At 45.8% G+C, this 14,364-nt stretch overlaps 1 protein-coding gene across 3 annotated transcripts in view; it reads left to right on the top strand.

Annotated features, from left to right (window-relative positions):
* The first annotated feature begins 120 nt into the window (after positions 1-120).
* The window catches only part of ARHGAP1 (Rho GTPase activating protein 1), a 52,425-nt gene continuing 38,181 nt past the window's right edge, over positions 121-14,364 (top strand). For 2 of the 3 annotated variants that reach the window (XM_073216521.1, XM_017670340.3), the window contains exons 1-4: positions 122-263; positions 3,730-3,911; positions 4,132-4,227; positions 8,416-8,503. In XM_073216521.1, the coding sequence (XP_073072622.1) occupies positions 3,779-3,911; positions 4,132-4,227; positions 8,416-8,503 (317 nt within the window). In that variant the 5' untranslated portion in view covers positions 122-263; positions 3,730-3,778. Of the gene's footprint in view, positions 264-3,729; positions 3,912-4,131; positions 4,228-8,415; positions 8,504-14,364 lie in introns of all 3 variants that reach the window. The other variant, XM_073216520.1, reaches the window with a different exon arrangement.

Here is a 14,364-nt window from a genome sequence, read left to right as displayed (position 1 = left end):
GAACTAATAGTTCCAACCACCTCCTTTTGGGGGAGAACGAGTCGGACAGTTATGCTCTCCGCCCAGGAAGGGCACGTGCAGAAAGTGGGCGGGGTTCCTGGAAAAGCCATGTTTGGACCTGGTTGCAAGACGGAAGTGGGTTGGAGGTGTGGCGCAAGTGGCTGGGGAGTGAGGAGAGCCGGAGTGGGTGGTTCCAGTTCTATCGCGGAGCCGGATGTTTTCCGAGCTTTGACAGGCGTGGCAGAGAGCAGTACCCTACCACGGTGAGCTGCAGGGCGCGGGGTCTTCCTGGTGGGTGGGGGTGGGGAAGGAAGAGAAGGGATAGCCTTGTCGTCTGAAGGGATGGAGTCCGGATAGGGATCCGGAGTGGATCCGAGGAAGGGAGTAGGAGTGGGATGGAGCCTGGGAGTCAGGCCTTACCGCTGCAGAAATTCTGTCCCACTCCCTGATCTCCAGTGAGAGGACGTCACCCCTTTCGCTGCCTTCCTCTTGCCCACCCCAGGGCAGGGTTCAGGTTAGATCGCTGTCATCGAGCAAGCCCCTGGGATGGGGAAGTCTCCCTCGTCTGATCTGGCGAAGCGCTAAGAAGAAATTTGGGGGAAGTGTTCTACCCTGCCACTTATTAGGCCACGCTTTCATCTCTATTTCTTAATCTCTGAAATGGAATAATTGCACCTAATCCGGGTTTTGTAAACCATAGAGCTCTGCGCAGACGAGGCTGTGGTTGAATGTCTTGCTGTTGTATTGCAGAATTTGCATTTTCGCAATTTTGGAGCCCCAGCTAGGAGAGCAAAGCGATTTCAAGTTATTTCCGTTCTTATATAGGGGAAATTAGAGGAGAGGCTTTACTTTGCCCCTTTGTGGCACCTCTTCTGAACCTTGAGAATCATATGAATGCCAGTCACTTAGTGTTGAGGATTGATATGAGCCAAGTGACCACTGTATAGACAGACATGGATTAAGATCTTGGACTCTACCATGTCGAGATGTTTGCTTGTTTTTCTGGCCCTCACTTTTCTCAAACTGTGAAATGGGCTTAGTAGTCTTAGTAGTGCAAGACTTATGGATGCTGTTGTGAAGTTAAAAGAGAATTTGTGTCCAGTTCGTGGTGCTCTATTGCCTTAACAAATGTTAGTTCCCTTCTCCATTGAGGAGATTAATTCAACAATTGACTGAGCACCTATGTGCCAAATAGGTTAGAGGTTCTTAAACAGAGATTCTCAGAGGGCCTTTGAGCCCCTTGAAATTATATGCAAGATTTCATGCTGATTTTCCTTAGGGAAAAGTCCACAAATTTCCTCAGAATATCAGAGGTCCAGCACTCTCAAAGATTAAAACCTCTGCCTAAAGAGATTCTCAAAGATATTTGTAAAGGTAGCTGTTTTACCTCCTGAGAAGGAAAAAATTAATCTCAGAGTAAGGAGTGTTTTTGACAGAATAGAGCAGGGCTTGTAGGTGACTAGGGTCTTAGGCAGCCAGGATACTTCATTTCCCGACTTTTGTTAAAATTTCTCTGCAATAACTTCCCTCACCCTACCACTGAATGGAAGCTAAGCTTCTGGGCCCACAGGGGCAACAGCTATGGGTTGGAGGTAGTGGAGAGGCCAGTCTGGAAACACTGTGATTAGTTATGCTGGAAAAGGAGGTTATGGAGGGGGAGGGGTCAGTCTTGGAAAAACTAACAAAATAGAGAAATTACTGGAAAAGAAGTGGAGTTCAATCAAGTTCAGCTCCCTTTCTAGGGGGTGTCCCTCTCCCTTCCTCACACATACTTCAGCTCCCAGCTGCTCCTTCTAGTCCTGTTCACTTCAGCGTAATTGTTTTAGAACACTGCAGAATTGTATTTTGGAAGGATCCTTTACTTCTATAGATGAAGAAATTTAGGCCTAGATAAGGAAGGGACTTTCCCAGCATTACTGGAATTCATTGGCTCAGGCAGGACTACAGTCCAGTTCTGCATATACCTCATCCCATACATTTTTCGTTGCATCAAACACCCATTCTATGCAGAAAGACCTGTCTGGGATAGCTGTGGGCAGAGCGGAAGAAACACTTGTGCTGGGGCTGTGACAAAGAGAAGGGATGGAGAGAAAGCTCAGACCTAGAGGTGTTTACTTTCAGCTGAGTTCTGTCCCTGCTCCCCAGGGAGTCCTCTTTTGAAAGCCCTCACCTCCTCCTGGTTGAATGGGGGAAGGAGTGTGTTAGGGGAATCAGGAGTGGATTCTGGGTCACCTGCATTCGAGGGTTGAAAGGGATTGGGGGAGCTGCATTCCCTGAGATGCATTCCCAAGTAAGAGAGGGTCATTTTTCTCTGTGTTCATGGGAAGGGACTTATATTTTGGTGGCAGGCAATAGTAGTGCATAAGGGTAGCATACAAGGCCAGAAGAGAGAAAGAGGAAGATTTTTTTTTTTTTTTGGTCTGTTACAGCTGCTCGGCTTTGGCTCAGGAGCTTGAAACAGCTTTTAGCACTGGATCATTGTGGTTGCCCTGGTAACAGGGTGGTTGTTGCTTGGCACAGGGAACCAGTTTACCACCCAGTGTCCTTGGCTGTGACATGTGCAGGAGGTTGTCATGTTCCTTCAGAGCTCAGAGGTGTTTGGGGTCTGGATCCTGGCTGGCATTTCTCCCCTCTTCTCCCTGGGGCTTGTCTGCACTCCTCATCAGCCCTGCTGCTTCTCTGACCATATATGTCATTTTTTGGGCTCCAGGATTGCAGCAGCCTTAGAGCAGCCTCTTCTCTGGGGTTGGACCAAGTGGGTTAAACTGAAACTCTCCTCCCTCACCTATGGTGAGCTTGTGATAGGAGAGGGGATCAGTGTCTGGTTAGTGCCAGGGCAGAAGATGCTACCTCTAGGCTGCATGCAGCCATCCTTATGGCCATACCCCTGATCTGGGCCAACCCAGTCTGAGAGTCGGTTCTGCTCTCTCCCAGCCTGCTGTAATTGCTGTTGTTATTTGCCTCCTGTATCTCAGTGTTCTGGATGTCATGGACTTTCCCCTTCCCCATCTGAGCATCCCAGTCTCTGGAGCAGTCTTTTGTCCATTCCCACCGTGGAACTAGTGTCAGGCGCTACCCACAAAGTGGGCTTGGAAGCCCTCAGGAGCTTGTAGATGGTCTGCTATGACTGGCAGGCAGATTCCTACCCCTGCTCCTGGCTCCTGTCTTGGAGAAGTTCCAGCTGGGCACCTTGGCCATGGCCTGTTTCCTGGGGCCCTATGGTCTCTGGCCACCTCCTCTTCCCCAGGCCAGGAGTAAGGGATGGAGTAGCCAGGGCCTCAGTTGATCTCTTTTAGGAATGGGGTTTGGAGCATCTGTGTACTTTCTAGACTCTTGCCACATCTCTACTTAACTGCTGGGGCCTAGGAAGCATCTATGTTCTGTGACCCCTGAGGAGAGGATGTGGACCTCTAATCCTCTGCAGCCAGGATTACATGATTGACCCAGCTGGGCGATGGGCAGCACAGGGCCTGGCACGGCTTTTCCCTCTCCATCTGGAGGGCCTGAGGGCAGGCGCTGAGCTGTGTCATCCTGTGTCCAAGCTGCCTTTTCTGGCAACATGCCTGAACTGGGGAGAGCCCAAGCTACATGGGGCTCTTGGCAAGGATGAGAAATGTTGAGGAACAGGGACAAGGGAGCTTGGCGGAGGAGAGTGGGGATGGGAGGGTGTACTGTAGAAGTTACAGGTGAAAAGAGGGTGTTGCTGACCTGGTACTACCCCACCCCCAGGTTTTTCTTCAGGTTCTGTGGGGTGAGATTGTGAGGGACAGGCTTGGCCATGGACCCTCTCTCAGAGTTGCAGGATGACCTGACCTTGGATGACACCAGCCAGACTCTGAACCAGCTGAAGCTAGCCTCCATTGATGAGAAGAACTGGCCCTCAGATGAAATGCCTGACTTTCCCAAATCAGGTGGGCACCGTTGGATCCCAGGCAGCCATAGGCACCTTAGAGGGGGAGCCCCCCTTTCTGCTGAAGGGAGAGCCCAGGAGGGCAGGATTGGGGCAGGCAACCCAGCCCCAGAATGGGATGGGATCATCAGCCTTACTGTGAGGAAGACCAGAGAACATGAATCTCCAGGAACACTGTGCCATCCCCCAGATTATCCTCCTGACTTTACTGTGTTCCTCAGATGACTCCAAAAGCAGCTCCCCGGAACCCGTCACACACCTGAAGTGGGATGACCCTTACTACGACATCGCCCGGCACCAGATTGTAGAGGTGGCAGGTGAGCACACCCAGCATTACACCTTTTCCTCCCAGTCTGCACTCCTGGCTCAAGGAAGCCAGCCCCTCGTGCCATAGAGGAAGGGCTGGGGAGAGGCCAGGTACTCACTCCATCCTCCTGTTCTGACCCCTAACCCTGGGCTCCTGAGCACAGACACTGTTCTTTACAATCAGTAGCTAATCTCCCTTCCCTTTGCCCTGAGGTCAGCTTTTCCATTCCCATCAGTTACTGGGGAACAGGGAGGTGCCAGGCCCTCCTGGGAAATGCTACCTCCAAGGACGTTTCGAATGGCAGAGCCTCCTTCCAGAATCTAGGGCCACCTGACCCCCTGGTGCATCAGGTCCCAGCAGATGTGCTACCCTGCTGAGAATGGGTGTACAGCCTCCCTTGGGTCTCAGCCTCAGTGAGCCTCCTCTCACCTGTTCATAAGCAGGTGCGAGGAGCAGGGGAGGTAGCAAGGATGTTGATGACCTGGTTTCTGTCCTTAGGGTCCTACTTCTAGAAGAGGAAATTGGACTTGTAGATACTTCATGTTTTCCCTAATTGTTGTCTGCCCTCACTGGTGAGGCCAGGCAGCTGTAAGCAAGAGTGAGGCATGGCCCCGCTCTGAGGCATTGGGCTGGCAACGGAAGCCAGATAGCACATTGTGATGCTGGCTTAGGGACCCTGGAGGTATCTGGCCATAGGAAAACAGTAGGGAGCTGCATCTCTCTCGAATGCTGGGTTCAGAGAGGAATGGGGGTATTGAAAGAGTTGTCCCTAATGTCAAAGGTGTTTCCATGGCATTTGTATTCCTGGTGTCTGCCCTGGTGTGGATTGGAAGCCTTAGGTATGGTCTTTCTCACCCCTATGGAAGCAAAGCTGAGAGATATTTCCTGGCCTGGACACAGGAGAATCATCTGAGGGTTCAGAACTTTCTGTCCTCACTCCCAGAGGTGAACCTATTTGAGGCATTAGGGGTGTGTGATGTGAAGGAGTCTCTATCCTCCCCCACACCCATGTGGCCAAATCACAAGGTGGAGCAGAGGAGACTGCCCCCTGCCGTGTCGTGTATGACCCGTCTACCCCCTGCAAGCAGAGCTTCAACGTATTTCTGTTTTCCCAGGGTGTGATGAGCCTGAGGGGGCCCAGCCAGGTAGGTGTGTTCCTGGCTGACTCTGCTTGGCCTCTCTGGGCTGTGGATCAGGAGGGGTTCTTGGTGGAGGCTAGGTGGGGCCAGCTTAATTGCTGCCCCACTCCGGGATACTGGGAGCTGGCAGTACCTGGGAGCCAGAAATAGCAAGGGATTTATGGGAGGTTTGACAGGAGGGAGGGTCTGTACAGGGACACATCCAGAGCCCACAGACAGGGAAAGGAGCTGTAGGACAGGGAGGGGCCTTGTCCATGGTGGAGAGGGGGCTAGCTATGAGCAATGCCCTGGCCTGAGTGCTGGCTCAGGCCCCCTCTGGCGTTGTGTGCCCCCAATGTGTGTACCTCGCTGACTGCTGAGAGGAGTTTGGATTGGTACTGCCAGAGCAAGAGTCATTTGATGAGACCGTGGAAACAGCCTGGGAGGGACCTCTGGCTGGCCTAGAAGGAACCTAGCACCTCAGGAGCTAAGCTAGGGTATGAAAGAGGGCAGATGGCACTGGTCCTTCAAAATAGACCTGCTGCTAGATGGAGCTGCACCTTCTCCTCCTAATTCTAAGTCTGGAGAAATTCTGCCCCAGGCTCTGGGAAACCCACTGCCTAAAGCAGTTTTGTAACCTAGATATCATGGTGAGCAAGCTCAGAAATAGAACCATGCATACTGTGTAATGCTGGCCTGGGACTGTGAAGGCCGGCAACCCTTAGGGACTACCTGCTGTGTGCTGGGCTCTGGCCCAGCACTAGTGGTTCAAAAATGGACAAGATGCAGTCCCTGTCTTGGAGCTGCTCACAAGCCAGTAGAAGAGACAGGCACAGAAAGAATTATACAGGAAAACCCAAGTGTCATGACAAGATGGGTGATGGTTCATGTGGCAGTCTTGGGGGAAGGAACAGAGGACATAGGCTTCTTGGAGGAGACTGCCTGGGATGAGCCTTAAGGTTTCAGGGGAGTTAGCCTAGAGGAAGGGAGCGGAGTTTTCAGAGGAAGTTGTGCCTGGCATGAGAAAGCAGCAGAGGCTCAGAGCCACCTGATCGGACTGGGCAGTGAGCACTTCTGTGAGGGAGGTGTATATGGTATGGGCCTAGAGGGGCCTGTGAGTCATGCCAAGGAGCAGTTACAGGACTGGGGGCTGAGAGTGTATCTGGACTGGAGTTGAGGAGGAAGAGAGGATTCAAGGCTGAAGAGTTGGAGGCAAATAGGTGCTTATAATTCTCCAGGGCTAGAAGCTGGGGAAGTTTAAGATGAGAGAACAAAGCCTCTAGGCTTAGTGGGTCAGTCTGCAGACCCTCACCCAAGAAATTCTTGGGGGTTCCTGGCTAAGACATTTTAGGGCCAACAGAGGCTAGGCAGTGTTTGGGGTAGAGATGAGATGGATAGAGGGGGCTGATCCAGAGACTGGACATAGTAGTCAGACTGCCGGGAACAAGGCACTAAATCAAGCCAAAAAACAGTGGACAGTGCAGCCAGGAGGGGCTGGGCTGTACTGTGCACATTCCAGAAACTTCCTTCACCCTCTCCATTGAGCCTTGCCCAGCCCTAGAGAAAGGGTCAGAGCCTTGGCGACCTGTTTGGAGAAGCACTGACTCCTGAGTTAATTTACTGATGAAGAAGAATAATCAAGATCATGGTTAACTCAATATGGAAAAGACCCTCAGCAAGGCATGGGGGATCTTTATCCTCAGAGGTAATGGAAGACAGACTCATTGCATTGCATGAGTTGTGTAGGTGGTTTTCTTATTTGCCTCTGCAGCAATGGAGATTAGGCAAATGTGGTTTTGTGTCTTTGGAGAGGTTCAAGGTTAAAAATGAAGGGAAGGTCATTGGAATGTGGGGGAATGGGGACCAAGCCTTGTCCTCATCAAGGAGGAACTCCTTTGTTTGGGGTTCCTGATCCATGCAAAGAATATGAAAAAGCATCTCACCTTGGGGGATAGTAGCATATGTCTCAGTTGGTCCCCAGCTTCTTGACAAAGCCAGATGGTTAGATGATCAAATAATGACTAGTTTGGGACAAATACCCCTGAGCGATTACATACAAATGAGCATTTCCCCAAAGGATTACAGACTCCTCTGAGCTCCATGTTCTTTTAGAATATCCTTAATGAGAAAAGATAAGATTTTTAGAAATGTCCAGAAGTCGAGAAGAGCAAGTGTGGTTAATATTCTAATAAAATCAGAAAGTATTGTTAGTGGTAAAAAATGAAACATGACTATTAAGTAATCAGATTGATTTCCTTAGTTTCCTTGGACTTGCTGTAAAGGTAGCATCAAGAAGTTATCCAAAACATGCTGCTCAGAACAGTTGCTTCTGGATTAAATGTGGACTTTTAGGATGACTGGCAAGATAACAGTTGGTTTGGTGGGTGTGACTTTTGTTTTTTTAGCTAAGGTGAAAGTTACATAACATAAAGTTAATCATTTTTAAGTGTACAGTTCGGTGGTATTAATATATTCACAGTTGTGCCACTACCACCTCTAGTTCAAAATGTCATCTGTACCCGTACTGTACCCCTAACCATAAGCAGTCACTCCCTGTTCTCCCTTCTTTCCAGCACCTGGAAAACACTAATTTGCTTTCTGTCTCTGTGTGTTTACCTATTTTACCTATTCTAGATAATTCATATAAATGGAATCATACAATATGTAGCTTTTTGAGTCTGACCTCTTTCACTTAGCATGTTTCAGGGTTCATTCATAGTGTAGCTTGTAGCAATACTTCATTCCTTTTTATGGCTGAACAATATCCCATTGCATGAATATGCCACATTTTTTATCTGTTCATCCATTAATAAACATTTGGTGTGATTTTTCACTTTGTGTGATTTTTTAAAAAGTCATGTTATATTTTTATACCCCAGCTCAGTAACTCTGAGAGCAGTTATCCCTCTTTCTTGGGTGTCATGCCCTTGAATGCAGGTGGCTTCCCAGAGGTATATCTGCATGGGCCACTCTGGCCCTTGTACAAGATGGTGCGGGTCTTTAGGCCTGGCAACCTTTCAGCTACTCACCCCACTCAGCTCATCTTCCATCCACTGTGCTCCATCTTTGTCCACACCTAGGAGATGACAAATATGGGCGGAAGATCATTGTGTTCAGTGCTTGCCGAATGCCCCCAAGCCACCAGCTGGACCACAGCAAGCTCCTGGGGTGAGTATCTATGGGGAAGGTGGAGGGACCTGTGCCCAGACCCCAGTCTAGTCTGACACCAGTTCCCTCTCTGGCCTTGCCTGCTAGGGGGCTGTGTGGGGGGACCAGCCACCTTCCTCAGTGTCTCCCCTCATCTCCCAAAGGAGCTATTTTACTTTTGGGGGACACTGGGGTAGGAGCCAGACCTGACTTCTAGTTCAAGTTACTTTGCGTAGTGTGTAGTAATACAGCCCTCCTCCTTGTAGGAGTAAAATTCTGCTGTGAACATGTTTTGGAAAGTAAACTACTGTCCAAATGTGAGGGCTGATTTTTATAATGATCTGGTACTTCTAATGTTGCAGTTTTTCATCATTTATACAAATAATTAGTGTTATTTTGTGCCAAATTTGGTGCCAATGATTTCTGTACCTATCCAGATTCTGTGAACCAAATACATGTAGTAGCTCTGGTTGGTCTAGAAATCTCCTGGGGCAAGTCCAAAGACTGGTTGAAAGCAGACGTTTGATAGACTGTGTTCCAGTAAGCATTCATTACTGAGCCAACACTGGTCCCACAGCCACACAAGCAGAGCATAACTGACTTCCTTATGAAGCTCCTTAGTATGTGTACCTTTACCATCTTGCACTTCTCTCCTGACCAGTTTACAGCACTCTGAAATTGAAAATGTCTGCCCATAGCAGCTCTTTGGGATCCTGAATGATTGTGTGTGTGTAGGCGGTGGGAAGTGGCCTGGGGCAGACCGAGGATGCAGCTGCAGAAGGAGAGAGGGCCTCAGCACTGAATCTGTAGTCCTGGTGAGCCAGAGCCAGGCCTGAGTCCTCCAGCCTTCTGTGAGTTCCTTCTCTCTGGCAGGCAGATTCCTGTCCAGGCCCATCATGTAGTTCAACCAGCTTAGCCTGAGGATGACTGAGTCACACACCCTCCCCTGTGGTTGTATCACAGTATAAGGCAGGTGACAGACTCCTACCCAGGTAATAATCCAAGTGGGAGGAAGTCAGAGGAAGCAGAGGGGAAAGCACCGAATTTTCAGGAGAGGTTGCTGAGTGAGTTTCTACCCACTCTGCAGCTTCCTCCAGCTTTAGGAGCCCTCTACCATCCAGCCTGTCTGTCCTCCGCCCCTTCCTGGAGAGATCTCCCCACCCCTAGCCAGCCTGGCACGGAGGTGCTTCCATCGTGGGTCAGTCCTGGCCTCTTGTGTTCAGTCAGATTATCTCAGGCTTGGCTTTTCCCACTTGTCCAGCCATATCTGGGAGTGTTGAAATAGAAAGCGCTAGAGGTATGGATTCGTTAGACTAATTAAACTTTAGCTGTACCTCTTACTAGCTGTGTGCTTGGGGGCAAGTCTCTTCTGAGCCCTAATAAGAATTGTGGCCACCTCACAGGAATGTTATGGGCATTAAGTAAGACAATATACATGAAATGCCACTGTATATATTTGTAAAGTATTACAAATTTCAAGAATTTAGAAAAATGTAGGTGGCTAAAAATACAAAGATGGTAAAAAAAAGTCTCCCATAAGCCCACCAACTGAAGAGAAAACCACTGTGAATATTTTAGTGTATTCACTTCCTGTAACATATACAGAATTCTATAGTGTTTTTTACCTTACATAACATTTTTACTGTCTGAGTATTAAACATTCTTGAAGGACATCCTTTAAAAGACATTTTATTGACATATATATATATACAGAAAAGTGAACAAATTATGTATATTCCTTGGTGAATTTTCAAAACCTGAATTCACCCATGTCACCTACACATATCAACCTCCATTTGTTTGTCTAGTCTCTGCCCAAAGGGTAGTGTTCTGGGTACTGTTTTTTTTTTTATTACAGTATTATTGATATACACTCTTACAAAGATTTCAAATGAAAAAACAATGTGGTTACTACATTTACCCATGTTATCAATTCCCCACCCATACCCCAATGCAGTCACTGTCCATCAGTGTAGTAAGATGCCACAGATTCACTGTTTGCCTTATATGTGCTACACTGTTTTCCCTGTGATCCCCAACACCATGTGTACTAAATATAATACCCCTCAATCCCCTTCACCCTCCCTCCCCACCTGCCCTCCCACACCCCTCCCCTTTGGTAACCACTAGTCCTTCTTGGAGTCTGTAAGTCTGCTACTCTTTTGTTCCTACAGTTTTGTTTCATTGTTAACTCCACAAATGAGAGAAATCATTTGGCACTTGTCTTTCTCCACCTGGCTTATTTCACTGAGCATAATATCTTCCAGCTCCACCCATGTTATTGTAAATGGTAGAATTTGTTTCTTTCTTATGGTTGAATAGTATTCCATTGTGTATATGTACCACATCTTCTTTATCCATTCATCTACTGATGGGCACTTAGGTTGCTTCCATATTTGGCTACTGTAAAAAGTGCTGCAATAAACATAGGGGTGCATATGTCTTTCTGAGTCTGAGAAGTTGTATTCTTTGGGTAAATTTTTAGTTTTTTGAGGAACCTCCATATTGCTTTCCACAATGGTTGAACTAGCTTACATGCCCACCAGCAGTGTAGGAGGGTTCCCCTTTCTCCGCATCCTTGCCAGCATTTGTTGTTCTTAGTCTTTTCGATGCCAGCCATCCTTGCTGGTGTGAGGTGATACCTCATTGTGGTTTGAATTTGCATTTACCTGATGGTTAGTGATGTGGAGCATCTTTTCATGTGTCTGTTGGCCATCTGAATTTCTTCTTTGGAGAACTGTCTCTTCTTATCCTCTGCCCATTTGTTAATCAGGTTATTTGCTTTTTTAGGTGTTGAGGCATGTAAGTTCTTTATATATTTTGGATGTTCACCCCTTGTCGGATATGTCATTTACAAATATATCTCCCATACTGTAGGATGCCTTTTTATTCTGTTGATGGTGTCCTTTGCCATACAGAAATTTTTTAGTTTTATGTAGTCCCATGTGTTCATATTTGCTTTTGTTTGCCTTGCTCAAGGAGATGGGTTCAGGAAGAAGTTGCTCTTGCTTATATTCAGGAGATTCTTGCCTATGTTGTCTTCTAAGAGTTTTATGGTTTCATGACTTACATTCAGGTCTTTCAATCCATTTCACGTTTACTTTTGTGTATGGGGTTAAACAATAATCCAGTTTCATTCTCTTGCATGTAGCTGTCCAGTTTTGCCAACACCACTTGTTGAAAGGCTGTCATTTCTCCATTGTATGTCCATGGCTCCTTTATCATATATTAATTGAGCATATCTGGTTGGGTTTATATCATGGCTCTCTAGTCTGTTCCATTGGTCTATGGGTCTGTTCTTGTGCGAGTACCAAATTGTCTTGATTACTGTGACTTTGTATTAGAGCTTGAAGTTGGGGAGCATAATCCCCCCCACCTTTATTCTTCCTTCTCTGGATTGCTTTAGCTATTCGGGGTCTTATCTGGTTCCATATGAATTTTAGAATGATTTGCTCTAGTTCATTGTAGATGGTGTTAGTGTTTTGATAGGAATTGCATTGAATCTATAGATTGCTTTAGGCAGGATGGCCATTTTGACAATATTAATTCTTCCTATCCATGAGCACGGGATGTGCTTCCATTTATTGGTACATTCTTTAATTTCTCTCATGAGTATCTTGTACTTTTCAGAGTATAAGTCTTTCATTTCCTTGCTTAGGTTTATTCTTGGTATTTTATTCTTTTTGGTGCAACTGTGAATGGAATTGTTTTCCTGATTTCTCTTTCTGCTAGTTCATCATTAGTGTATAGGAATGCAACAGATTTCTGTGTATTAATTTTGTATCCTGAAAATTTGCTGAATTCAGATATTAGATCTAGTAGTTTTAGAGTGGATTCTTTAGGGTTTTTTATGTACAATAGCATGTCATCTGCCAACAGGGGCAGTTTAACCTCTTTCTTAACAATCTTATGCCTTTTATTTCTTTGTGTTGTCTGATTGCCGTGGCTAGGACCTCCAGAACTATGTTGAATAGGAGTGGGGAGAGTGGGCATCCTTGTCTTGTTCCCGATCTTAAAGGAAAAAGCTTTCAGCTTCTTGCTGTTAAGTATAATGTTGGCTATGGATTTGTCATATATGGCCTTTATTATGTTGAGGTACTTGCCCTCTATACCCATTTTGTTGAGAGTTTTTATCATGAATGGATGTTCAATTTTGTTGAATGCTTTTTCAGGCATCTATGGAGATGATTATGTGGTTTTTGTCCTTCTTTTTGTTGATGTGGTGGATGATGTTGATGGATTTTCGAATGTCGTACCATCCTTGCATCCCTGGAGTAAATTCTACTTGATCATGATGGATGATCTTTCTGATGTATTTTTGAATTCAGTTTGCTAATATTTTGTTGAGTATTTTTACATCTATGTTCATCAGAGATATTGATCTGTAATTTTCTTTTTCTGTAGTGTCTTTGCCTGGTTTTGGTATTAGAATAATGCTGGCCTAATAGAATGCATTTGGAAGTATTCCCTCTTCTACTCTTTGGAAAACTTTAAGGAGGATGGGTATTAGGTCTTCACTAAATGTTTGATAAAATTGAGCAGTGAAGCCATCTGTTCCAGGGGTTTTGTTCTCAGGTAGTTTTTTGATTGCCAGTTCAATTTCATTGCTGGTACTTGGTCTGTTCAGATTTTCTGTTTCTTTCTGGGACAGCCTTGGAAGGTTGTATTTTTCTACTAAGTTGTCCCTTCTAGGTTATCCAGTTTGTTGACATATGATTTTTCATAGTATTCTCTCATAATTCTTTGTATTTCTGTGGTATCTGTAGTGATTTTTCCTTTCTCATTTCTGATTCTGTTTATGTGTGTAGACTCTCTTTTTTTCTTGATAAGTCTGGCTAGGAGTTTATCTATTTTGTTTATTTTCTCAAAGAACCAGCTCTTGCTTTCACTGATTCTTTCTTCTCGATTTTGTTTCTGCTCTAATCTTTATTATGTCCCTCCTTCTTCTGACTTTGGGCCTCATTTGTCCTTCCTTATCTAGTTTTGTTAATTGTGATTTTAGAGTGTTCATACGGGACTGTTCTTCTTTCCTGAGGTAGGCCTGTATTGCAATATACTTTCCTCTTAGCACAGCCATGGCCGCATCCCACAGATTTTGCGGTGTTGAATTATTGTTGTCATTTGTCTCCATATATTGCTTGATCTCTGTTTTTATCTGGTCATTGATCTTTTGGTTATGTAGGAGCATGTTGTGAAGCCTCCATGTGTTTGTGGGATTTTTCATATTCTTTGAGTAATTTATTTCTAGTTTCCTGCCTTTGTGTTCTGAGAAACTGGTTGGTACAATTGCAGTCTTTTTGAATTTACCAAGGCTCTTCTTGTAGCCTAGTATATGATCTATTCTTGAAAATGTACCATGTGCACTTAAGAGGAATATGTATTCTTCTGCTTTTGGGTGTAGAGTTCTGTAGATGTCTGTTAGGTCCATCTGTTCTAATGTGCTGTTTAGTGCCTCTGTGTCCTTACTCATTTTCCATCTGGTTGATCTGTCCTGCAGAGTGAGTAGTGTTGAAGTCTCCTAGAATGAATGCATTGCATTCTATCTCCCCTTTTAATTCTGTTAGTATTTGTTTCGCATATGTAGGTGCTCCTGTGTTGGGAGCATAGATATCTATAATGGTTATATCTTGTTGGATGGACCTCTTAATCATTATGTAATGTCCTTCTTTGTCTCTTGTGACATTGTTTTGAAGTCTATTTTGTCTGATACTAGTACTGCAACTCCTGCTTTTTTCTCCCTATGAGTTGCATGATGTATCTTTTTCCATCCCTTTGCTGTTAGTCTGTGTATGTCTTTGGGTTTAAAGTGAGTCTTGTAGGCAGCATATAGATGGGTCTTGTTTTTTTATCCATTTAGTGACTCTGTGTCTTTTAATTGTTGC

The sequence above is a fragment of the Manis javanica genome, chromosome 11 (genome assembly GCF_040802235.1).
Source record: "Manis javanica isolate MJ-LG chromosome 11, MJ_LKY, whole genome shotgun sequence".
NCBI lineage: Eukaryota > Metazoa > Chordata > Mammalia > Pholidota > Manidae > Manis > Manis javanica.
The sequence above is the reverse complement of the archived record's forward strand: the minus strand, read 5'-3'. Positions and strand labels throughout refer to the sequence as shown.